The sequence below is a fragment of the Toxorhynchites rutilus genome, chromosome 3, assembly GCF_029784135.1.
Source record: "Toxorhynchites rutilus septentrionalis strain SRP chromosome 3, ASM2978413v1, whole genome shotgun sequence".
NCBI classification, from domain to species: domain Eukaryota; kingdom Metazoa; phylum Arthropoda; class Insecta; order Diptera; family Culicidae; genus Toxorhynchites; species Toxorhynchites rutilus.
Genome location: NC_073746.1, coordinates 307,008,829 through 307,035,752, shown reverse-complemented (window position 1 = coordinate 307,035,752; position 26,924 = coordinate 307,008,829). Strand labels below are relative to the sequence as shown.

At 39.1% G+C, this 26,924-nt stretch overlaps 1 protein-coding gene across 17 annotated transcripts in view; it reads left to right on the top strand.

Annotated features, from left to right (window-relative positions):
• Positions 1-26,924, top strand: part of LOC129780572 (uncharacterized) — a 266,066-nt gene that overhangs the window by 200,620 nt on the left and 38,522 nt on the right. For all 17 annotated transcript variants that reach the window (XR_008743962.1, XR_008743961.1, XM_055788972.1 and 14 more), the window contains one exon: positions 21,614-21,705. Coding sequence is in view for 15 of the 17 variants with exons in the window: in XM_055788972.1 (XP_055644947.1) it covers positions 21,614-21,705 (92 nt within the window). In the remaining 2 variants the exon portion in view is untranslated. The remainder of the gene's footprint in view (positions 1-21,613; positions 21,706-26,924) is intronic.

Genomic DNA, 26,924 nt, shown 5'->3' with positions numbered 1-26,924 from the left:
CTACCCGATGCACAGGTAGGCGCGCTCACTGATGCAGTAAAACGCGGGACCCTGAAAGAATGCTCCACCACCCCGTTGTCTTCATCATAAATAATAGAGATATGAACAGATGGAGAAGCAAAACAGAGTGAAAAAAAAAATCTTGTGTTGAACGGTATGTTTCTATGGGCGCCGCAATCTGACAATACGAGTGTGTGTTGTCCATTCTCGGGTACACCAAGGTAAGAAAGAGCTTACTAACGGGTACCCGTGTGAATTGGCAGAATGGCAACAGCAACAACAACAACAAAAACCATTGGTATGGCATCGCGAAAGATCTCTGTTGGTTGTAGAGGGAGGAGGACAGCGCCAAGAGTTGAGAGGATTCGAGCAGTCGACCATGTAAATGGAATCGTTTCTGTTAGACTTTCAATAGCTGCGCATGCCCGTAGAGCTTTCGCGCGGTATGCGAACTCACCTATTTTTCTTGCTCAGCTCACGTGCTTCGCTCCTTCGTTGCATGGAAGGCCGGTAAACACAAATGACTTTTAGTGTGCTTGCCTTTAACGAACCCCGACCTGTTCTACCTGACCATGACTCGCGGGGGAGCCTCAACTGCAGGGCACCTCTTTCTTGTCGCAGATGTCAAGTGGGTAGTTTTTTTCGAGTTGTAATAGTAATGTTTTTCCTGCATGCCCAATGGTTGAGAATGTCTTGTCTTGGTTTTGTAAATAAGAGTTAAATGTAACGATTTAGTATCGGCGTCGAAACATGAAGATGCCGATTTATATGTGTTTATCTAAAGCAAATTTAGTCAAATTCGGTCATCGTCAGGTAGAAAATGGTTTTAACATTTGCTACCTTAGTTTTCTTTCGAGAGTCTTCATCGGTTCCGTTATATCAATACTAGTCAATTATCCTTCGAAAGTTTTTGTTTCAAAGCATCACAACCGCCCACCGAATAGATCGGGGGCGTGAAAACATAGCTTGTAAAATTTGATTAACCCTGCACAGCTTGTTGAAGCGCAGTGTCTTTTTTTTGTGGTAACCTTGGAAATCGTTCCTGCTGAGACCTGCTAAGACCTGCCCACTGTCTGCCCACTCTGGCAGTGTTATGCCTTAGTCGCCACAATATTCGGATCTCTTCTGCATGCGTTCTAGGTGCTTTCTGGGTGAGTTCTGTACCTTTCCAAATTTATCTGTTATTAGTACTAGCTCACTATGGTTAAAGAAAACGTTCATTCATTTCAATTTTGATATTTTTTTTTATAGGGCTTCAGACCAATACACTCACTTTCAGAAATATCTCCAATTTTATCTTTGAACAGGAGTTCTGTATTGTTTCAACAACACTAGAAACATAAAAAAATGGGCAGCAAAACTTCGAACACTTCCCATGTCAACAAAAGTGTAGAATACCCATATACTTACACTTTAACCGTTTGAGTACGGGGCAAATTTTGTGAGCATTTGCCAAAAGTCCGGATGAGTTTGAGTATATTTAAAAAAATACTAATAAACGTAGATAACTACGTTCACAAAAGATCACAGATCTTGTCACAAAAGGTGTGTTAAAGTAAAACACATAAAAAGTGATATTCACGAAATTTATTAACAATAACTTTTTTTAAAATAATGATAAAATTATAATCAAACAATTTTATTCACAATTATGGTTTGCTGGATGAGCAATAAGTGATTGAATCTTTATTTATTCAATTTGTACCTCCAATATGTTCCCGAAAAACGAAATCCTACGTTAAAATGTGCCAAGTCAAAAATGTTATCATAAAACAAGAAGAACGCTATCGCGCCCCCCGTGCTTTTGGCATATAACACGAGGAGCGCTATCGCGCTCCCCCGACCTCAAACGGTTAAACGGATGGTTTTCTTTTTCTTGAGCATTGGTTGGTCTGATTGCAAATTACAATGGACATGCTTACACTTCGAAGTGTTGGTCAAAATTGGGCTTGGGGGCTCGGGAATCTAATAAAATTTCTCATTTCTCAATCTTGCTCATTAATGTAAATTGACGGCTAATACGAATCTAGGTATGGGGTTGAATTCCTGATCGGTCTAGGACCTTCTAAGGGTCGAAGTTGTTTTTCATCCGCCATGGATCAATCCCTCTTGTAATACACATATTGGTAGTGGTTGTCCCTATCCCTCGTTTATGATCATTCCGAAAACAAGTCGTTCCGAAAACTGCAAATTTATTTCCAACAAAAATGGAATTTTTGTTTGTTGTTGGAATTTTTTATTTCCAACAATATATCTGTCTGAATCATTGGGATTCGTGACAGCTGTGGCATTTCCTAATTAAAATAGAAGCCTGTTGTCTGTTCGCTGGCTGGAATGGGAATGTGTATCTGAAGTAATAGTAATAGATATACAATCCATTAAAATACATTCACATCAAAAAAGTTATTAACGTTAAACTATTAAAAAAAATGTGACCTGTTTCCATGATTTCGCACTACACCCATACCTCGCTATACGGCCGCTCTTTATACGGTATTTCGCTATGACGGCCGTCTTCAATTAAGACAGGTTTTCGATTTACAGCTTTATATTATAACGGCAGAAAAAACTTTTTTACGATGTCGATATACAGCCATTTCATGTCAAACCGATATAGTGGTTTTCATATTTTCGTGAAAAGTGGTAGTTTCGTTTCTTGTCTGAAAATAGTGGACCAGTATTTCTTACTTTTCATAGAGGTACTTATTTGCATTTTAGGGTGTTCCGAAAAATCAACTTTTTCCCCTTTTTCTAAAAATGTTTTTTTTCAAAAATTCACATCTTTTTTAATATCTGAACCGATTCAGATGATCATTATATCGATATAGTGGTGGTTTGGTATGAAATTGCAGTATACCTACACATATTTCATTTAACATGAACTTGTTTCATTTTTGTTTATGGATTATTGTTGATTTTCGGAGTCTATTATTATATAATGTACAAATGTATGTACTTGTTATGTATGTAATTTCGATTTTAAATGCAATAAAAAGATGAAATACATATTGAATAACAAGTCGTGTTACATATTTTATAAATTTGGCACCGATCCGATTGAATTTGTATGAATTTGCTTTATATTTATTGATTCCTTATACGGCTTTTCGCTTTGCGGCCAAGTTTCATGGAACGGATCTAGCGAGGTATGGTTGTATTAGACTTATTTCGACTTGATTAGTATTCTTTTAAACTCAATATTTCTGTATTACAGTGAGTGTCAAATCAATTGATACATCAAATACATCATTAAAATTTTAAATAAAAATGTGTTTCGTCAATTATACATAAGTGTCCATTTTACCCGCCCTGTCCGTCTTTCCCGACCTCCCCTATAGTTATTTTGTCATAGAACTTCTTTCAGTAAAAGTACCAATTAGAAAAAAAACGTATATTTTCTCAGGGAAGAGTTTTAAGATCAAAAACTTTTTTGTCGCGAACCAATTTTCATTAGTTGTATGCCATACTTCTATTTTTTTATTATTATTCTATACTGTTCACATCGAACAGGTGACTAATTTATTATTATGGCTGAGGGCGGGGAGGATCCCCCCTCCACGTCATTGAATGTTTCTGATGCTGACCCACCTCCTGAAGAGCAGGAGGATGAAGCAGATGTTGAGGAGGAAAATTCTGTGTATGAAGTAGAAAGTTCTGAAGATGAGGAAATTGATGAAAAACATGATTTTCGTCTAAAGGAATACCCGGAGGGATTCAAAGGTCCATTCATTGTATACTTTAGACGAAAATCAAAACCTCTTAATGTCATTCGCATCTCAAAAGAACTAAGGCAGAAATTTTCCAAAGTTACTGAAATTACGTGCTGAGAATAGACCGAAGCAAGTACCTCCTGGTTTAAGCGGTTCTTCTACGCACCAGGGGTCCTCAGCACTCCCCGGAGCAGAACCCAACACGTCTGTTCCTTTTTCGCGGTCGAGGCAACAGCCACAATCTGGCTTGCTTGCGCTTTCTGACCTGGTGGACAACATTTTAAATGCTTTAAATATAAATGACCCTCTTAAAAGCATAGTATTATGTTTGCTTCCGATTGTGAGAATATTTTTGAAAGAAAAATGTGGTTTTTTAGCAGCGTTCATTTCCCTCGATGCCTAATCCAGTGCAAGAGGTCAAGGATTTGACCACTGTAATACAGTGGAATTGCAGAAGCATCATCCCTAAACTAGATCAATTTAAATTTTTAGTTCATAGTTCTAACTGTGATGTATTTTGCCTTTGTGAAACATGGCTTTGTTCAGCCGACGAGCTGAATTTCCACGATTTCAACATTATTCGCCTCGATCGAAATGACTCGTTTGGTGGCGTACTATTGGGGATTAAAAAATGTCACTCCTTCTATAGAGTCACTCTCCCATCGATGACAGGCATTGAAGTTGTCGCTTGCCAGACACAAATCAATGGCAAAGACCTCTGCATTGCCTCGATAAATATTCCTCCAAGAACTATGGTTGGCCGCCATCAGTTTTTTGATATCATCGAGGCACTGCCGGAGCCGCGGCTAACCTTAGGTGACATCAACTCCCATGGAACAGCATGGGGTTCACTCTACGATGACAACCGTGCCACTTTGATTTATGATCTGTGCGACAACTTCAAATTGACAGTTTTGAATACTGGGGAAGCAACTAGAATAGCCAACCCTCCTACACGGGCAAGTATGCTAGACATATCACTTTGCTCTTCTTCGTTATCCCTGGATTGCACGTGGAAGGTAATCCAAGATCCCCACGGTAGTGACCACCTGCCAATAATTTTATCGATCGCCAATGAATCAGGTTCTCGTGAGTCAGTCGATATTGCGTATGACCTTACGAAAAATATTGACTGGAGAAAATTTGCAGAAGTAATATCTGAAGCACTTGTTTTAATGCATGAACTTCCTCCACTCGAAGAGTATAATTTTATAGCGAGTTTGATTTACGAAAGCGCACTTCAAGCTCAAAAGAAACGTGTTCCTGCTACCACTTTCCGACGTCGTCCTCCATCACTTTGGTGGGACAAGGAGTGTTCAAATGTCTACCTTAAAAAATCATCCGCTTTCAAAAAATTCCGGAAAACTGGACTAGTGGAATGGTTTCGAAAGTACCAAGCTCTAGAAGCCAAACTAAAAGGTCTGATTAAAGCAAAAAAGGGTGGATATTGGCGAAAGTTCGTCAATGGTTTGTCAAGGGAGACCGCTATGAGCACTCTTTGGAATACGGCTAGGAGAATGAGTGGCTGGAACCATACAAAATGAAAGTGAGGAATACTCTGACCGTTGGATTTTCAAATTTGCAAGAAAGGTTTGTCCCGATTCCGTTCCTGCACAAAGCGTCGTACGCGACATTCCGCTCCAATGCGACTATGAGAATTTTTCGATGGTAGAATTCTCAACTGCCCTCCTCTCATGTAACAATTCAGCTCCTGGGTCGGACAAGATTAAATTCAACTTGTTGAAGAATCTTCCCGACTTGGCGAAACAGCGTTTGCTGAACTTGTTCGGCTTCCGCCGAGGTAAAGGGACGAACGATTGTCTGGCGCTGCTATCTTCTGAAATCCAAATCGCATTTGCTCGCAAAGAACAAATGGCTTCCGTTTTCCTCGATATCAAAGGGGCATTTGATTCAGTTTCCATGGAAATTCTCTCAGAGAAACTACATAATCGTGGACTTTCACCAATTCTGAATAATTTCCTGTACAATTTACTGTCAGAAAAGCACATGTTTTTCAATCATGGCAGCTTGAAATCTTCTCGATACAGTTTTATGGGCCTACCACAAGGCTCCTGCCTAAGCCCCCTCTTGTACAGTTTTTACGTCAATGATATGGATGATTGTTTAACTAGAGACTGCACGCTGAGACAATTTGCAGACGATGGAGTTATTTCCATCACGGGTACTAATCCCGTCGCTCTGCAAAAGTCGTTGCAAGATACCATGAACAATCTGTTCACGTGGGCCCTCAAGCTGGGTATCGAATTCTCTACGGAGAAAACTGAAATGGTCGTTTTTTCTAGGAAGCACGAACCCTCCCAATTCCAGCTTCACCTATCCGGCAAAACGATCCAACACTCTATGTTTTTCAAATACCTGGGTGTATATTTTGATTCTAAGTGTACCTGGGGGAGACACATTGCGTATTTGAAACAGAAATGCCAGCAAAGAATCAATTTTCTCCAAACAATTACCGGAACATGGTGGGGTGCCCATCCAGGAGACCTCATTCAGTTGTACAAAACAACGATATTATCAGTGTTAGAATCTGGCAGTTTTTGCTTCCGATCAGCTGCCAGGATTCATATTCTCAAGCTGGAGAGAATACAATATCGTTGCCTGCGTATAGCCATGGGGTGTTTGCATTCGACACATACGATGAGTCTCGAAGTTTTGGCAGAAGTACCCCCGCTTACTCTTCGGTTCACAGAATTATCCTACAGATTTCTCATCCGTTGCAAGATCATGAATCCATTGGTGATTGATAACTTCGAAAATCTACTCCAACTGATTCCTCAGTCAAGTTTTATGTCTTTATACCATGAGTACCTTACCCACGACGTGCACCCTTCACCAGGCATCTCCAACCAAGTTTGCTTCCCATACTTTTGCAATTCCTCTGTCATTTTTTATCTGTCCATGCGACAAAAAATCCATGGAATCCCAGATCATCTACGCTCCAATTATATTCCGCCGATATTTTCGGCAGAATATGGGAAAGTTAGATCTGATAAAATGTTCTTTACTGACGGTTCATACATAAACGGGTCCACTGGCTTCGGCATCTTCAATGAAAATTCCAGTGCCTCTTTCAAACTCAAAGATCCTTGTTCCGTGTATGTCGCTGAACTGGGTGCGATATATTACGCATTAGGGATCATTGAAACATTGCCCATCGACCACTATTTTATTTTTTCAGACAGTCTCAGCTCAATAGAGGCAATCCGCTCAATGAAGGTTGATAAACGCTCATCTTATTTCCTAACTAGAATAAGACAACTATTGAGTGTTTTGGTCGAAAAATTATTCAAGATTACCTTAGCATGGGTTCCCTCTCATTGTTCGATTCCGGGGAATGAAAAAGCGGACTCGCTAGCTAAGGTGGGCGCTTTAGAAGGCACACTTTTTGAAAGGCAAATTGCTTATAATGAATTTTACCACATTCCTCGTCAGTACACGCTCGTAAGTTGGCAGCGCATGTGGAGTGGAGATGAGTTCGGTCATTGGTTACACACGATTATCCCTAAGGTCTCGACGAGTGCATGGTTCAAGGGATTGAATGTAGGTCGTGATTTCATTCGCGTGATAACTCGGCTTATGTCCAATCACTACAACCTAAACGCGCATCTTTATCGCATTGGGCTCGCAGCAAACAATCTTTGTGTTTGTGGCGATGGCTACCACGACATCGAGCATGTTGTCTGGTCGTGTATCCGGTTCCATACTGCTCGCTCTCAGCTCTCTAGAGCACTGAGAGCACAAGGCAGACAATCGGAGATCCCCGTCCGGGATATCTTAGGTAGCCGTGATCCTGATCTTCTGCTTCATCTATACCTGTTCCTCAGGAACGCCGATGTCAACGTTTAATGATGTTTACTTCGTTGTGTCCCCGTTTTATATCCCTCCTATCCGATCGATAAACTTTTACTCAGTCGCGGCAATACATACACACACTCTTTACAGACACACGGGCCAAAGGTTGTGCAGTCCACTGATCATTCAACAAGAGCCAAAGGTTGTACCGCTCATGACAACTCTACATGAACTGATGATTGCGCCGGTTAGTGACCATTCTATCCTGGATTCCTCGAGTCGAGAAAGACGCACCACGCTAGATATGAGGTACAGACTAGGGGGGCGTTGCTGATTAAGGGTCAGCTGCATCCCAATAGGAAGTATCCCGTGTCGGGCACACGTACAGAGCATTGGAGACAGCAACATCCGAATTACGAAAACACTTGTAATACTAACCTCGAGCCAACCGCGAGTAATCGGTTACATATTACTAACATAGATAATAAGAAAAATTGTCAAAGTATTGAACTCCCGGCCCCGTGAGACTAACGCCATATGAGCCTTGATAAAAATATATATTTTGGAAAAAAAAAAGTATACTTATGATACAGATAATTTACTAAAAACTAGAAAATAAAATAAGTAAAAAAAACTTTTTAAGTTGTACGGTTTATTGTACTAAAAGCTAGAAAATAATTAGACAAGTAGCATTTAGTAGTTATCACATCCGTTCCTTTATTAATCTAGGGCAATGATGAGACTAAAATAAAATCGTGGGGTATATGATCATAACATTTCATAACTGTGGATAATGGAAATCCAACGTTTATTTCTTACTTAATTTACTTCGGAATATTTTCATGATGTAGTGTATTCTATTAGTCAAATCATTCCATACGATACCGATAATAAGGGAATTGCAAAAAATACATAGTCGACCATTTAGTGGCGGCGACCTTTTTGAATCCCATTTTGTAGTGGCCGCCGTCTTGAATTTACATTTTTCATAAATAATTGTGTTCTATTAGTCAAGCGCTTTCATTTGAACCGGTTTTGAGAAAATATGTAATCCGCCATTTTGTAGTGGCCGCCATCTTAGAATTTCATTTTCTACTAGTCAAGCCCTTTCATTCGATACCCATATTGATGGGGTTTTGGGAAAACCCATATTGATGGGATTTTGAGAAAATTTGTCCATAATCCGCCATTTTGTACCTGCCGCCATCTTGGATTTTCAAGATCATGGAATACTCAGTTTTATAATGACACCAGAGATAAAGATTTGTTCCAGATTTCAGATCAATCGGTCAACAAGAAGAGGGTTAACTTTCTATTAATGTGGTACAGCGCTAGAGACAAACTTACAAACTCACAAACATACAAACGGGTCAATCTAGATAAAACCGTTTAATAAATAAGTGCAAATCATAATTATATTACTTTTACCGAGAGAAAACTCGTTTTTTATGACTCGATTATCCGGAGGATTCGATTATCCGGAGTGAAAAAAAATCAATACTCCGGATAATCGAGTCCTACCTGTACTTAGTTGAGATTTCTATGCCAAATAACACGCCTTGAATGCACTCTGAAACGCGTCGATGCATTTAATTTGAGATTTCTGGATTCGTAGCCTCTTTTGGTCTTTCAGAGCGAGGTGCATCTGCGGTGCTTGTACGGCCCATTTCAAATTCACTAAACCACCGATAAACTGTGGAAAAACATTTCGTCAAACACTGCATTGATTGTTCGGGAGTTTTTCCCATCAAAAACAATGTTTGGTCAAAATACGATATTCCTTTGTTTCTATTTTCTATACGAATACTCAGGTAGTGACACTTAAACAACTGTAATTTGTGAACAAATAAACGAAATGTTATGAAACTAATATAAACTAGTGACAGATGAATCTCTCGAAATTAATCTGAAAACCATCTGCTGAAAAATTCCGGGAATTTTCAGCCCTTAAGTAGAAAAATGGCTAGCGGGATCTCACGGCAGAACATAGACGTACCCAACAAACCAGACAGCTCAAAACGGACGACCCATTCTTGTCAGAAAATCTGATCTGTAGTGACAGAAAATTGCAATAATTTTGCCGCTGACTGATGTAGTTCGTATGGTTATTGTTTTGCTTCTTTTTCGAGTTCCTTAGGTTAGTGGTGTAAGACTACGACTTTCATGCATTTGTGATTGTTTAATGAATCACTAATCACTATTCGAAATTCTCTCGATTGTGTACCAGATTGGCCGTAGCTTGCGAGTATCGTGAGTGATGATAATGATGTTTTGAATTTTACAGGCTTGGAGAGACCACTTTGTGAAATTATAGTTTTTGTAAATTTTGGAAACGTGTGTGCTTGACTTTCTAGAGGCAAATAAACTGTCCGAGTTTTAAGTCACTAGCCATAACTTAAATCAAAACTTCGGCCTTCAGTAATTTGTGACGCACATTAGCAGAAATATAGGGACACACGCATATTTCATTGCACAGTCCTGTATGCATATCGAATGAGCAACTGGGACAGCACAGATAGTCTTTGTCTATCGACCAATCATAACGCTGGAATTTCGTTTAGATAATGCTTGATATTTTTCAATTGTTCGATAGTTAGTTTCAAGAATCTATAATTTTCTTCATTTTAATAGAAACTTGCCACTCTAGTCACTGGATACTACAACTGCAGTGCTGACTGGGGTCGTGTAAATCACGCATAAGGGAGGGGAACTTTTTGCCTTTTTTCAACTCATCAACTGAATGAATTTTAAACAAATGGTCTTGTTATTTCTTAAATTTATTGAATGGTGAAATTTTTTATGAAAATCAAGCGAATTGTTGAGATACAGATGATATTGTACGCTTTTTTTTGTTCGCAAATAAAATTTTTTGATGAATTGATAAAAATGTCGAAAAACCACCTTCACTTGTTTGTTGAATTATTGTATAATGTACGAGCAGAAAACAAGAGCAACAAAAAAATATTTCGTCCACGCAAGTAGCCAAATATTTTTCATGTGCTTCCTCCGCGCCAATTACTCGTGCAATTGACTCGAAATTATCATTTCATATTGTTATAAATCATCACCACTGCACTCGATAATAATGACGCCATTGTGAGATCAGCCGAGCGTTAAATGAGGGAAAATAGCACTTTATAATAGCACCGCTGCTGTGGCCGATGTTGCTCCACACTCACACGCGTTGTTGTGGATCGTTGACGGACCGACCGGCTAGGTTGATTATGATTACCGCCAACATTATGGACTCATCACAGAAATGAAGAAAAAAGATATAAAAAAACGCCAGCCATGGGTGTTATGTGTGTGGGGCGCGCGGCTGTCAATTTTTCCACTAGTAAACACGGTTTACCATACCCGCCCTCGCCAACAGAGCGGTCCGGTCTTGGAGGCGCATGCCACGCGTGACTAACCACAGCCAGGCGCAACATTTATCGGCGGATTATCTTCAACCGAAGAAATAAAAAGACGGGTGGGTAATGTCGGGGACATAACCGGAGTGACGTAGGACTATACAAAGGGGACAGCTTTTGCTAAATATGTATTTTAAATATATTGTTTCATTTTCTTCTCCTACGTGAATACCTACCTATCTACCTGAAAAAATGGATTACTTTACTGTTTACTTTTTATGAACATGTTGGGGGTTCTGAAAAGAACCTTTGGTGTTGTGTTTTTGCGTTTTTTTTTACAAAATTGATTCTTGATTTTTTTCTGAAGGCTTTGTACTTATTAAATGTTCAACGCCGAGCATCTTTCGGCGTATGAACATATCGTACAATCAAACTGATGGCTGTGATAGGGAATGCATAGGTGGTCATCAGCTCATTCACTATCATATATTTCACTATTGAGCACATTACCGTACCTTAAACTGTGGTTTCGGAGACGAATGAATTGTAAGATTTGTAGTCTCCGCAAACAAAGTAAATAAAAATGAAAAAGAACTGAGGTTTTGGAGACGAACTCTACGATCTGTCGAGAAATAAACGAGCTATAAGCGTTCTGAAAAACCAACAGTAAATACAGGGACGGATGACCTTCGGATTAAAGTCCTTCAAAATAAGAACAGAGCAGCAGGAAATACATAGCTCATCATGTTGCTCCTTAGTTATTTTTCTATACAATGCAGATGTAACGTCAGTCAATTTTCAACATCAGTTATCAACCAAAGAAAGCAGTTCTTGCTACCGAGAAAATTCGTTAATGCCATCCTGCATACAATGTGAAGCCACTTTTAATTCGGAAACCATGCATGGGTTTGTGAAAACTGAATGATCAATTTAAAAGACCCCAACCACCAATAAGTTCAAGAACAAGCATAACCAAAATAAATCAGTTTATATGATATGTCATATTATGTCACTTTAGAATGCATTGGTATTGTGAAAAACTTTTAATAACTCTTCTTTGAAAGGTTTAATGGCCCTGAAAAGCGCCGTGTTTTACGGTGGCTGGTTTTGCCACCAAAGCAGTCTGTATAAACAAACTTTTTCCTTATTCTACCTGCTGCCGTTTTGCGATTGCGTTTGCCACTCGCTGAAACTAGTTGTTGCCACCGAGCCGAATGTGCTCTGTTCTGTAGGCTGGTTTTCTTATTGTCGTGAGCAGCTTCGCAAGCCAACTCGAGCACTCCGGCGGCCGAAATTCTATAACCGCTATTAGGTATACTGGTGCTCCGGCATCAATCCGTTGATGCGATGTGATGTGAAACGATGCCATACAACCACACTGATTTACGGCTTGAAAAAAAATTAGATATTTTTTGGGGTCCGCGCGTTTTGTACTCTAGCGGTACACACTCACAGGATAGAGACCAATCGGCAGACTCAGCCAAAGGGGCGAGTCCAACGAGACGAACGAATGAGCGTTAAAAGGCAGCGATGGCAAAAAATACATTCATTACGAATTGTTCGCTCGTTGGATTCACATGCAGGCTAAAAAGGGTCCTTTTCAGGATCACAAAATTATCTTCAATCTAAAGAGTTTATTGTTTTGTTATCACTCGATATTCCCATATTTTTCGGCTAAACCTTCCTGTTTAGCAATTACGTTTGCCACTCGCCACAGCTTTCACAGTTGGAAAATTTCTTCCCATCCAGCTTGTGGCATATTGTACAGTAAATTACATTCAATGGCACGACGCATTACCACCATTCAGTGTCGGATTGGAGGTAATTTTAACCTGTAATTGAACATTTGCGATGACAGTGGTACAGTGTCGACTTTCTATGTGGGGTCATAATTTGGACCCCGAACTCTATGTTAACAAAAAGGTCCAACTAAATATGTCGCATTACATGTCTGTCCAATTAGCTAAATGTCAAACTAATTGTAAATTACTGTACTTTCAATCTGGAAACAATTTAAGAATTGGTGAAAATTGAATAATCAGGAAAGTCCCCAACTATCAATAAGCTCAGAACAACTGCCAAATTCACATACTCATCAGATCTTGGCAAACAAATTATGAAAAAATCAATTTGTGTTTTATTATTATTTTAGATATTATTTTAGAATGCATTGAACTGTATTTCGTAAACTCTTTTTTTAAAGGTTTAATGGCCCTGATAAGCGCCGTGTTTTATCGTGGTTTTGAAAAAAACAATTTCGAACGCCCTCGATGCCGCCTTGTTCTGGATTTGCCACCAAAGCAGTTTGTATAAAGAACAAACTTTTTTCTTCTGCTACCAGCTGCCGTTATGCGATTGCGTTTGCCACTCGCCACTCGCTGCAACTGCCTGTTTTCTTGATGTGCACCGAACCGAATGTGTTCTGTTCCGAATGCGGGTTTTCTTATCGTCGCGAGCAGATTTGCCAGCTAACTCGATCACTTCGGCGGCCAAAACTATATAACGCCGGCTAGGTGGACTGGTGCACTGCTGCACTAACACGCTCGGCCTAACTACCCTTGCGGGAAACTCCAGACAAACACGGTTCGAGCGGGATTTTACCTTTCCCTTCACTTTTCCTCCTTTGCCATAACCAACCATGGCTGCTTGTGTTGGTTTGTTGATGTGATGTGATACGAAACGATGTGGTGTACGGTTTGGATAAGAATGAGCGTTACCGCAGCGGAGCGGGGATTTTTAAGCTGACTGGCTGGCTCGAGAATTACGCATGCGTGAGACTGCAACCAATGTTTCCTCATTTTTTTCTTTTTCCTTTCCAATCGTGCCTTGTTGTATTTCGCTGCTGCTCTGGTTGCCCGTTTTGGTCGGTACGATTTGAGGAGCACAAAATGGACCAATCAAAAATGGGCACAAAGTGCATTTGGACAATGCTTGATATTTCACAATTATTCAATTATTTATCTCAAGAAAAAATGAAATGTTATTCGTTATGATAGATGCGTAGATATATTTCCTATCAATTGATGCAAAAATCTTTGCGATCTATTGAGAAATGCTCGAGTTATAAGCGTTCCAAATCTTGCATTTTTTCCTACTTGTTCAGTGTCTAAATTTTCATTTCACCCCCTATATCTTCCGGTTAGACGTAGTCCTACGTCAAAAAATAATAATGACCGCGGACACATACACACAAACACACGCTCGTCGAATACTTTGTATGAATTGGCTAGTTCGCTGAATTCATGAATTTTATTCGCCAACCTTACCTTCCCATTTTGAGATGATTTTATGCGGAAATATCTGTCGTTAAATCGACAGCCAATGACGACGGGATGTTGTATTGTCGTTGTTCACGAGAAAGATGATGATAGGTGTCGTGGGATTTTGGGAGTATGTTTGCGATATACGAGTTTTGGCCGAGAATTCAATATATGAATATGAAAATATCGTGTAATAAAATCATAGAAGAGGTCTAGCGAACTGTAAACTTAAGACAATTATCACACCTCACATCTGTTTCGCTCGCGATTCGTAGATTTCACCAACCGTACATTTTTTGTTCAGCTGAGTTCTAATCTAAATGATGCAATCGTTGTTTCCTTAACATGTTTGGTGTATGGCGTTTTATCTTTTACCTTATATATTATGGTGCCTCTGACAGTTCTTATGCGCTAAGAACATTGACAGTTACTCATCGTAATATTTCTGCGATACAAAATGGATTGATTTATTCCTAAAGTTGATTACCAAAATTGTAAGCCATCTGTTTTTGGCTACGAAAACGTTGATCACTGGGACTGACAGTTACAAAGTAAGAAAATAAATATATATCTGAGTTTGTTTTCGGGTGTGTTACAAAATGTGACTACTTTCTTGTCGAATTTCTGACTATTTTCTTTTTATACACTGCGTTTCACAACTATAGAACCACTCAATTTTTCTGAGTTTCCAGAGATATGTAAGAAGCCGGTTGAATTGAAGTATATGGTGTAGGATATAATAACTATCTTCATTTATAAGCCTGGCCATTTGAGTTTTATTGTTGTGTTCAGGCGCGAAACTTTCAAAAAACTGAAATTCCAGTGTTTTATAACTATAGAACCAGATGGAAAAACTTTCACTTCCGTCACGTCACCTTCAATTTCACATGAATTACAATAAGTTTCTAATTCGTAGGTCATCTTGAGATCTCAATCAGATCAAATATCCCATTCGGGGTGGTTTTGACCCAGCTGCGCTATGTTGTAGTGTGTATTTCGTTCTACGCAGAGGATACTGCTCGTTTAACTCTTCAAATAAATCATACTGCTGGTAAGCTGCATCTACTATTCGACCAATCACTCCTCATAAGTTCTTAATAGGGTTTTGATCTGGTAAAAAAGCTGACCAGCCCAGAATCGGAAACCCCTATTCATCAAACCATGCCCTGACCTTCCGGATTTTATGAATTGATGCATAATTAACCAATTATCACATTGTTGTTGATGCAAAAATAGCACTAAATGATTCTGAAGTACTTCGTTGCTCTTCTGACTGTGTACAATGAATACTAGGTTGGGGAAAAAGTAAAGATGACATTTCACACTACATAAGTTTCTTTTGCTGTTTCTTGTTTGTTCCATTGTTCCAGTTGTGAGTTACAGGATATTAACAATGAAAGTCTATAAAGAGAAAATTCGATACTTTCTACACTTCTTCTTTGATAAAAGTGGAAATGCAAGCCAGACCGCTGAAATTGTAATTGATGTTTATGGTGTCGATACTGTAACAGAAAAATTTTTTTGCAACACGCATGTCTATAGTGACTCGCCACCTTTTACTCGCATTGCAACTTCATGAGTGAACAAGAAATTAGGATCAAGAGGAGACTGTTAAAATCGATGGCTAGAGTTTTTCGCCAATAAGGACGGAGACTACTATGAGAGAGGCATTATGAAGCCATCTTCAGAATGGCAATTTTACAATAAAACGGTGTATATTTGACCCAAATCAGACAATCCTAAGCGTATTAAATAAAGTTTTGCATGTTACCCAAAAATAATAAATTACTTTTTCCCCAACCTAATATCTTTGGCAACTGGGATTAGAGTTGCCATCCTTTCAGTTTTTCCTGGATATTGTCAATTTAATTTTTTACTCCCCAAAATTATATTATTTTTTCCATTTATGAAAATCCTACTCTGTTCCTTTCACATCGAGGACTTTTATGAAGTTTATTGTTCTTATCTATCTATATCTACCTACAGTGACTCAAACTCGATTTCGAAGTCGCGAAGTAGTGGAACAAGATCTGCATGGTGGGGAACGATTCAAGTTTGAGTCACTGTATCTTCTATAAGCACACAGAAGTACGGTATGATGTTTTCCCACAAATTTGCCTCCCTTTTATTGACATTCGGTCGTTCTAGAAGGCGCATAATTGATCGATCGGAAAAAGTCACCAATAAGCCATTCACGATCTATCGGTCTTTCGAGGCATTCCAAATTGCCTTTCTCAAGGCCGAGTGTTTAGTTTAGTATTCCAAATTGATCTTTTTTTAATGCCAGAGAAGAATTATCTATTTGATAACGCAAAAAATCAACTATTCGTACGTGTGATTCAATCATTCACATAACGGTATGAAAAAAGACGTGAAACGACCTATTGCAATATTTCTCTTCTGCTTTGCTGCTATTTGTCAGTGCTAGCTCTGCATCATGCTTATTTCGCGCATATTTTGAGGGTGCATTCTGAGGCCCAAAAATTTGCAATCCGTTTAACACGGTAGCAAAATAGAAACTGGGGCGAGCACAATATTTATGTGCTTTCAGGATCATTCGATGATATGTATCAAACGCTCACCAATCTTGACTTCGATTGACTCTGAAGCTTATTTATAGATTGTTGTGATGTCATCAATATTTATAGATTTTTTGTATTTGTTTTCAATGTAGTTTTTGAGCTATGGAAGGAAGTTTTTGAGTCAAAATGTAACAAACACTACTCATACACCTTTTATTTTTCGGTGTATCATACCACTTCGTTCAGCGGTCACAGAGGTATAAACGCTCAAATCCTTGCATTCTTAACGTAACGCTATCGTTTTCAAAATTGATACACTCCAGTACTGATGTAGGGATGATGGGGTGCAAAAATACAGAAGCAGTCTCCACCAGACGGCATGAATATCGACGCGGTGCATTCACCGAACAAAATTACACCGCTGTTTGCAATATCTATCTTCCATTCTTCCTTTGTATCAATTAACTGTGTCTGACATCATCTGACATCGAGAAAGACAGATGTCTGCTAGCTGTGAATTGAATGATGATGATCATGGTTAAAATTATCTTCTTGAATTTGGCTTACGTGCCCAGTGGAATTTATGCCGTGTAGATATTAACTAACGTCATTTTTATTAGCAATTAGTTGAGATCTCTTATGTCAAAAAACAGCCCCTGAATGTATTATGGGTGGCAAGCTCTAGACTATGCGTTCACCAGTGCAGGTTGGAAGAACGTTTTTGACGAAAAGTCTCCCGGCCAAAGCGGAAATCGAACCTGAAAACCCGGCATGGTAAAATGTGTAAGTTGGTTTGGATAATGATGGTCAATCTTGGAAACTAAATTAATTTCTCAGCGATTTGAAAAACCTCGCTGCCTTCTGGTCGCTAACCGGATGACCGATGAGTCGTGAATTATGTGAATTCACGAATAGATTGTTTATACTCAATAAAGTGAAAACGGACGGAGCATAAATTGCTTTATTTTTCTTCCACATTGTCCGTAGAACAATCTTTAGATTTGCTATTTCTATTTCATAAAAACGTGTTCTGTTTTCTGATTTAGCACCATTACTAAAAGACGAAGTCCTACGTCAAAAAATAGGTAATGAATTCTAGGGCTTTCGTTATTGTAACACATACAATTTTGTTTAAAATAAAGTAACACTAGATGGGCCAACCAGAAGAGTCCGCCGGGCCACATGCGGTTGAGTATAGCTGACTTAAAAGGTATGGCAATTATTTTGACGTAGGACTACGCCTTTCATTAAGGGTGCCAAATCAGAAAAAAGGTCACGTTTTCATGAAATGAAGTTAATAACTTTGCATACCAATCGATTAGGAAATTCTCTTCGGATTTGTTTGATATGCTACGATTACAATCCACTGATGTGTAAAGTGTTTAAATTGATGAAAACTAGAAGCAATCCCATTTTCCCATACATTTGTTCTGTCCATTTTTCTGCTTACCTAACCGTGGTGCCAATAACGGGCAACATATGCAGCCGCGAGGATAGCTACAACGAAGTGGATAACGAAAAGAGCATATATGCGACGTAAACTCAACCATTACACAGTGAGTACGCTATCGCTAGCGCATGGGTATTGCATCTCCTTTGAGGATAGTTTTCACTTCTCGTTTGATGGTCATCGAAGTAACATCGTTACCGGCGAGCGTCAATCGATACTGAATTGTCCTTCTCATTCTGCTCATTTTGTGTCATCTTCGTTTCCCCTCGTGCTCTGGACGCGAGCGTATATTCCACTCGCTGTACATCTGGCATTGCAATCAACACATCGAGCCGAGCCATGGCAAAGCAGACACAATCATAATGTTTTTAACAACATTTTGTAGGGGAAAATTAAGCTGGGTCACCGGCTCACAAGGATAATGATTCTTCTGCTGGAATGTTATGTGTGATTTAGTTTCGCGTTCCAGTCGCAAAACTGTCTCCACCAAGGATGACATCTACGCAATACAGCCGCAACTGCACCTAACCAAGTAATCGTCTCTTCGAGGCCAATAATACTAACAAAAGAGTTTAATTTGAGAAGTACAAAACGAATTTCAAAAGTTTTTTTTGTCATTTTGGTTCGTGAAATTTTTTGGAGTGTAATGTAAGAAACGCAATCTTAAAGATCTCTTGTTGATTTTTGATTGTTTCAGGCACATCCAATATTCAGAAGACATATCTTTGCTCTAGTAAACAACAGGACCATGTTAGGCCTTTTTTACTCCTGCTCCTTGTGTTGGGTGCAAATTTTAATAAGTTCTACAAAAGTGAACCGATTTTCATTTAAAAAAAACTAAAATAAGCTTATTTTAGGACATTTTCGATGTGACCATCCCTTCCATCCGGCAAAGCGTTTTAAACGGCGAACAAAATTCTTCATGCACAACTTTAACATTACGACTTCGATACTGTTGAAAATCCGAGTTATTTCTTCTTTAAGTTCCTCCAAATTTTGAGGCTTATTAACAACGGTCCTTCACGTACCCCCAGAGAAAGCAATCGATGACGAGAAATGTTGAAATTCTTACCATAAGAGGACAAAGTTCATTAAGGCTTCGGTTGCTCGAGTAAAACGATTTCACTAAAAATACACGTTCTTGTAAATGGGTATATCTTAACACTAAAAACCATCCGATCAGACTGAAAGAGTAGCCGAATATTATCGTCCCGAAGTGGGGAATGCAGTGTTACCATCGACGGAGCGAAAAAAAAAATTATAAGAAGCTATTCTATTTTTTTGCATAAGTGTTTAATCTGAAAGACCTTGTACTACAAATCGACTGAAAGATTCTTGAGAAAAATCTGAAATTTTCAACAAATATCAAACATTGATTTTATTTTTTTCTTCCGCGAAATAAACAAAATTAAATTCATCTTCGAATATCCACTAGACTGCTCTGCCGTAATCTCGCAAAGTGACGTAAGCGCAAGAGGAAAAAATTTTCAATACGAGTCTTTTCTTAAAATTGTATGTAAATACATACGCATACACTACGAAAATCTGATCTGTACAAAATGTGTACACTTGATGGAAAAACATTGCCATCGGTTTTATTTTTGAAAAAATGGATTTTTTATTTAAGCTATGTTACCAACGCCAGTTTGTCGTGGGAAGAGCGAATCTTAATCACTATTTCCACAACCGATTGGCGTTTATCCAAGTATGCGAGAATCTATTTCCAATTATTTTCTCCAACATTCCGCCGTTGAGTGAAGCATGAGGAAGCATCAGGAAGAAGAGTTCTACACATTTTTCTTTATGTGCAAAATGTAATAACAACAATACTCTTCAACCTAGAATAAATTATCCCTTTAAGCTGAGTTTGATTTTTTAAATTTAAATGTTTGACGATATTTTTAAACAGAGATTCTAAGTACATAATTTGTAGTTCTTAAACAACATTGCTATTATAAATGTAGCACTGAATAGGAATGGACTGTTTTTAATTAAAATATTTGGCATGACGAGCTTTTCGGAAAAGTGGTTTCATACAAGAAAGAACACATGTGACTTTAATTATGCTAAACGTGCACTACGAAAGATGTTGTTATGTGAAAATCCCTGTCCCATCTCGTTCATCCAATGCCATCAGATCAGGAATCACATCGCACCACGATCAACTTGATCTCATCATAGTTGAAATTACGCTTGCGTCACCGCACGATGAAAATGGCGCTTACGCCATTCCATTTTCAAGCTTTTACGGGGTCATTTTTTCACATTTCTGCAAAATTTCGCAGTTTTTTCTAAAGTATTTGGTATTCTTCATAGATCTATAACAACAACAAAAAACGTCAACTGTGACGCTTACGTCACTTTGCGAAATTACGGCAGTGCTGACGCCGAAATTCGGGTTCCAAACAAAATTTCCCCCAACAGATTCCAGATTCGGTTTTTCATACAGAATACTTGAATCATACTTGGGAAAAATATAATCGATGGAAAGATGCAACTTTAAACATACACATGCAACAAATTGGTGGATAAGTTTACCTCATAATGGTATACAGTATAACAGTGAAGGGGATCTGGCGTAGTGGTAACATCCATGCCTCTCACGCTAAAGGTCACCAGTTCAATTCTCACTCCCGACATTCTTCCAAAAATGGAAGTAAAAGTGACGAACCAGCCAAATGAGTTGAAAGTCACTATATACAGATAAAAAAAAATATATATATATATACAGTATAACATATATTACAATTATGATTTTTCTTAATATGGGTTTCAGATCTCTTAAATTTTCATTACATGCCTCATTTTCAATTTCGTAAAGTAACCCCGATTATTGAAATCAATGAAGTAGTCCTACGTAATGAGAAGGATCGTTAAAATTTCTCTGCAACATCACAACACCGCATTGTGGAGAAAAATATATTTATTTGAACCAACGTCTTCACCAGCTGATGTGACCTTTTGCTGGTGAATCATCGATACGCGCGATGGTGCAAGGGGAACATGAGGTGTTCAGCAATGTGTACAAAACATTCGTTTGACGCCCCTTCATTTCCCTGTCCGTACGTCTACGGCAGTCACCGGAGGAAAATATATTAATCTGTTTGGACACATGTAACTGCTTTTCCCTCCTACTGTGTGGATAACCGAGAGGGGCTGGAGATGGCCTATTTGTTGACGTTCGTGTAAAGTCTGAAAGGAAAATAACATTTTATTACCCTCACGTGGAAAAAGCTGCAGCTCTACTTTTAGATCCACTGGCTCGTTCAGTATCCGTGCGGTTAACGATTGAAAATTTAGAATATGAAAAAAAAACTTCGTTTACGCCACTCGATTAGCGCCATGTTACGATTTTTACATCTTTTTTTCTCCTTCAACCACTCGCCATCCGGCGACAGTCAGCACATCATTTGATGAAAAATGTTTTACCACGCCAAAGCATTCCACTAATTGAGATTTAACATTTCTAACATTTTTCTTTCTCTGTTCGTATTTGTTTTTGCAGTCCAAACCTGTCAACAGACTGATTCCGCCAAACATTCATACGACGCTACAGCGACACTTGAAGAACTCAACGAAAGCTCCCTACATACCGCAGTAAGTATTGTTATTGCTCTAGATTTGCTCTAGATGGTGTGATCCTTAGCTGAGGGGGCGGGGATGCGCCGGTGGGTGGCGTTGGTGACATTCCACTTTTCCTCATGCGCGTGGGTGAAAACAACGTAACGAAGAAAACACTAGCCGGATTATACGAGTTGTTGTTTTGCGCGTTGTGGCCGTTACTCTTGTTCTTCCACTCGACGTGACAATGTGTCCCTGATTCGGGGAAAATATTTTCTCATGCCGTCACAGAGGACTCTCGGCGCTAGAGCATTGTTTTTCTTTGCCTTTGCCCTAGTCAGTCAGTGAATGATATTTTGCTTCTAGGCCAAAGCGGCCTGGTCTGGCCTGGTGTTCGTGTCGATGTGCACGTTTTCGAGAAAAGGTAGCCAAATGAATGAAACCTATAATTGAGGTGGAAAAGGTTGTAAATCAACGATTGGGAAAACTGCGAATGTTGGCATGGTAGATGTTATATCACGCACATTGTCTGAATTCGTGAAAAATTTAACTGCGATTGAGCGAGAAATATGAATCCTTGAAATGTGGAATGTGCGTTCGGAGAGTGCGTCAAAATATTCAATTGCAGAATCCGGCCCACAGCGCCACATATTTTCAGTGTCTGTCTCTCGGTGGATCGTTTTTGGGTGGCGGGAATAAAATTCTTCAAGGTTCAAGCGTCCACAGATTTTTTTTTTTGCTGCGAGTGGAATGGGTTCCGAGACGAATTGATTGGAATTTTTTATTATTTTACAAATGGAACGATGTTGAGTTTCTTTTTTTAGTAGTTCATCTTCATTGCCTCTTACAAACAGTTATTGCGATCGTTCAAAGTTTTACACAGGGAAGCGTATCAAGTCTACATCAATGGTATCCAGAATGGGATAAAGGAAAATCCGAAATCTTTTTGGAAGTTTGTGAATAGCAGACGAAACAACAACGGAATTCCGGAGGTTATAACCTATGGTAACCGATCTTCGACTTGCGGACAGGAGACAGTCAAGCTCTTTGCGGAATACTTCAAGAGCGTTTATCAGGACTACAACCCAAGTACAGTCAACAATTCGATCTTCATGACCGCTGACTTGTTGGAGTTATCGCATCGGGAAGTGAAACAAGGCTTGTCGGATCTAGACTCGGGTAAGTCAGCAGGACCAGACAGACTCCCCGCAAAATATTTAAAGGAATTCAAGGATGAACTTGTTGAACCCCTGACTACCTTATTCAATTATTCACCTTCGTCCGGTTACTTCCCGCCGTTGTGGAAAATTTCCCATATTACTCCAATCCATAAGAAGGGCCCTCGCTCGGATGCTGAAAACTACCGGGGCGTTGCAATCCAGTCGGCGATGCCAAAATTATTCGAGCGGCTTGTTTATTCCCACCTTTACGAACGTATTGCCGACCGTGTTTCACCAACACAGCATGGTTTCTTGAAAGGAAAGTCAGTTGTCACGAACGTATGCGAGTTTTGCTCTACCGTCACGGACAGTATATCCAAAGGGTATCAGGTGGACTGTATTTATACAGATATGAGCAAGGCTTTCGATGTGGTAGGGATAAACAGCATAATGCGCGCAGTGGCTGATTTCGGCATTCACGGTAAAATGTTTGAATGGATTAGGACGTATCTGGAGAGCAGAACGCAATATGTGAAAGTACACAATAATTCATCTAGGTCATTTGGTGTCCACTCAGGAGTTCCACAAGGAAGTCATTTGGGGCCTATCCTGTTTGTCATGGTCATGAATAATCTTCCATCATTCTTGACCAACGCAGTAGTGCTTATTTCCGCGGATGATGTAAAGATTTTCCAGCCAGTGAAACACATCGCTGACTGTCATCTGCTTCAGCAGGATTTGGACAATTTTGAGAGGTTCGTCGAGAACAATGGATTGAGCGTAAACCCCAACAAATGCTCCGATATGACCTTTACGAGGAGAGTTCAGCCAATAAGCTTCGACTATAGACTGGGAGGTTCGAATCTACAACAAGTAGAGAATGTTCGTGACTTAGGCGTGACGATGGATCGATCTCTTTCGTTCAATTGCCACATAGAGCGTATTGTCAAAGAAGCGCTGAAACTATTTGCACTCACTCGTCGATTCGGGCAGGACTTTACCGATCCGCACGCAATCCTGAAAATTTACACCTGCCTTGTACGATCCAAACTCGATTTTGCGAGTGTGGTGTGGCGACCGCAGTACGATCTACATATTCAAAGACTTGAAAATGTTCAAAAGAAGTTCTTGAAATTTGCGCTAAGAAATCTGGGATGGAGAGTAGAACCCCGGCCACCATATAAAGATCTCTGCTGTTTCGTAGATCTGGATACCATTAGCAGCAGGCACAAAATTACAGACGTAACTTTTTTTTGCAACGTACTGAACGGACGGATCAAAAGCCCGCGTCTCTACGATAGGATTCGTTTTAACACCAGCCCCGTTTCTCTTCGTCGACGGAGGATGTTTGACCCACCCCTGAGGAACAGAAATTACACCCAGCATGAACCGACAGCCAGATTTATGCGTGAGTTCAACGTGCTGCAAAATGTTGTTTCTGTAAATATGACATCAGAAGAAATTCGAAGAAGATTAAGATTATATTTTAGAGACCAACTGAATGTATAAGTTCTAAGTTTGTATGTTTTATGTTTTCTGTATTCACGTTTAATTTTAAGAAGGCTAACGGGCTTACAGCCTATAGTCCAAATAAACAAATTCATGGATTTGAAGATTATTAACAGTAAGTTGGAAGCGAGATGCTCTGATTGGCAAAATAAAGTGCACATCTCATCTTTTTTTTAAATTCTTTCTTTTATTTGGTTCAAATCAAATCAACACACTGTAATCTTTTATATTTTGGTATCTTATTTATTGTGTTTTTCTCAAGTTTCACACAAGAGATACAAAAAAAAAACAAAGAGTTTTACTTCATGAACTGAAAAATCGATTTGTATTGAATAAAAAAAATGTCGTAAAAGTGATCACTTCGAAAATAGATATGTTTTCAATAAATTTCCATCGAAAGACCCCCTATTGTTTACGTTTTAACTTTTTGACATTTTTCGAAGCAAACGACCTCGACCTGGGGCATTTGAACTCATTTGATTCAGTTGCAGGAATGGATAAGGCAGTGATTTCGAAAGAAGTTTGGTTGTGTATCCGAAAATTTGTGGTTCGTGGTGTGCAAAACGTTGAATTGCCCTAGTACTGCTAGCCCTAGTGGTTTGTTTTCAGAGAGAAACAGATAAACAGCAGATTTGACGAGAGTGAATTTGTTGTTTCTTCCATTCTTACACTTCTCACATTGCTGTGAGAGTATGACGTTAACACTTAAGTTAATAGGACATAGAAAATGCGTTCTTATCGGTTGTCGAGTTAACAGTTGTGCTAAAAGTGTGAACAATGTGACAACACATAAACCGGAGTGGGAGTGGGAAGTCTTGTGAAAATCGACAGGATAATGACGACAGTTTAACAACACCCTGCGAGAAAATTTGGAGGTTTTCTGAACCTGGCGTTGAGGCCCGTCAGAAAAGTATTTCAGCAGGACAACGAGCCGAAACTTACTACCAAAAAGACCAAGTTTTACTTCCGGTTTTGTAGGATCAAAGCGCTGAAACGGCCTCCACAAAGTCCTGATCTCAACAATAACTATTTTGAACTAAAGTGCGCCTGAAAAGAGTTGGATCTCTAGCACCTGAAGAACCTGGTGGAGAACATGTAAAGTCGCCTGCAGCTAGTCATGAAGCTAAAGGAGGACACATAACCTATAAAAATGCTTTTTTATCACCTTTAATTTATCTTTTCTGGATCCAAAAAAGTGGGCAGATTTTTGTCACTGTTTTTTTTCGATATAAATCGATTGTTGACGTAGGACTACGTCTTTCATTTCTATACTGGGGTGTAAGTTCAAAGTTTCGAAAACGAAAGCGTCACGCCGGAGAACGAGATTTTGAGCGTTAATAGCTCCAAAACAACTGAACGAAATGGTATGATATGCACTTCATTCGAAAGATAAAATCTCTATGCGTTCTATGCTTGTTACTTTTTGATCCAAAAACTTGTTTCAATAGCCTTGAAATTGCTTTCAAAACAGGCTATTGAAATCACACCAATCTGTATAAAAGCGAGTGTCGCTCGGAAATCCACTCAGTTATGATTTATGAACACAGACTTTAAAACCATGAAGCCCGGGGAAACTGATATTGCAAATAAGATGCAAGCTGCAAGTACTTTTGTACTCGCTTGCATTTTTGCAAACCGAAATGTGTTTTCCCAACACCAATAAGTTGGGAAAATCGGCATTGCAGATGTTGGCAGTACTTTTATACTCCCATGCATTTTTACACTCCGGAATTCGTTTTGTTAACATGATCTACAAAAGCGGATACAACTTCTACGCATACCGTTTGATGACTAGGCAAAATGTTGATAACTATTTGCTGCGATAACCACTACCATAATGCATGAATTAACCTAAATTGGGATTTTTTTTGCAATTGAATTCGTAAATTGTTTCATTCATTCACTAGTTTAATCAATAATTTAATCAATACATACAAAAGATAGCTCTGCACAGCAGCGTACCCAATAAAGGACATCCGAGGTACGATTATTGCTAATTGAAAAAACACAAATGATTACTAATCCAACGGCAGTCCTACGTCAACCTTGCGGTTATATCATAGGTATAACCCATCCATAGTTTTTCCTTTGAGCAAAACTCTTTTTTGAATACCGTTCTGAATCAAATTTCAAACGCTTGAGGCATTTGATATCTAACCTTTATGCACAGGTATTATTTGGTTGATATCTATATATATAAAAATGGATTTCTGTCTGTCTGTTTGATTCTTATGGACTCGGAAACTATTGAACAGATCGACATGAAAATTGGCATGGAGAGGTTTTTGGGGCCGAGGAAGGTTTTCATGATAGTTTGAGACCCCTCCCCCCTCTCTAAGGGGGGCTGCCATATAAATGAAAAACAAATTTCTACATTACTCGAGAATTAATCAAGCAAATGAAACGAAATTTGGCATGTGGAGGTTTTAGAGTGCAATAAATGTTTCTATGGTGGTTAGATACTCCACCCCTCTATCTACGGGGGGGCTGCCATACAAATGAAACACAAATTTCAGCATCGAGAATTAATCAAGCAAACGAAAGCAAATTTGGCATGTGAAGGTTCTAGGGTGCAATAAATATTTT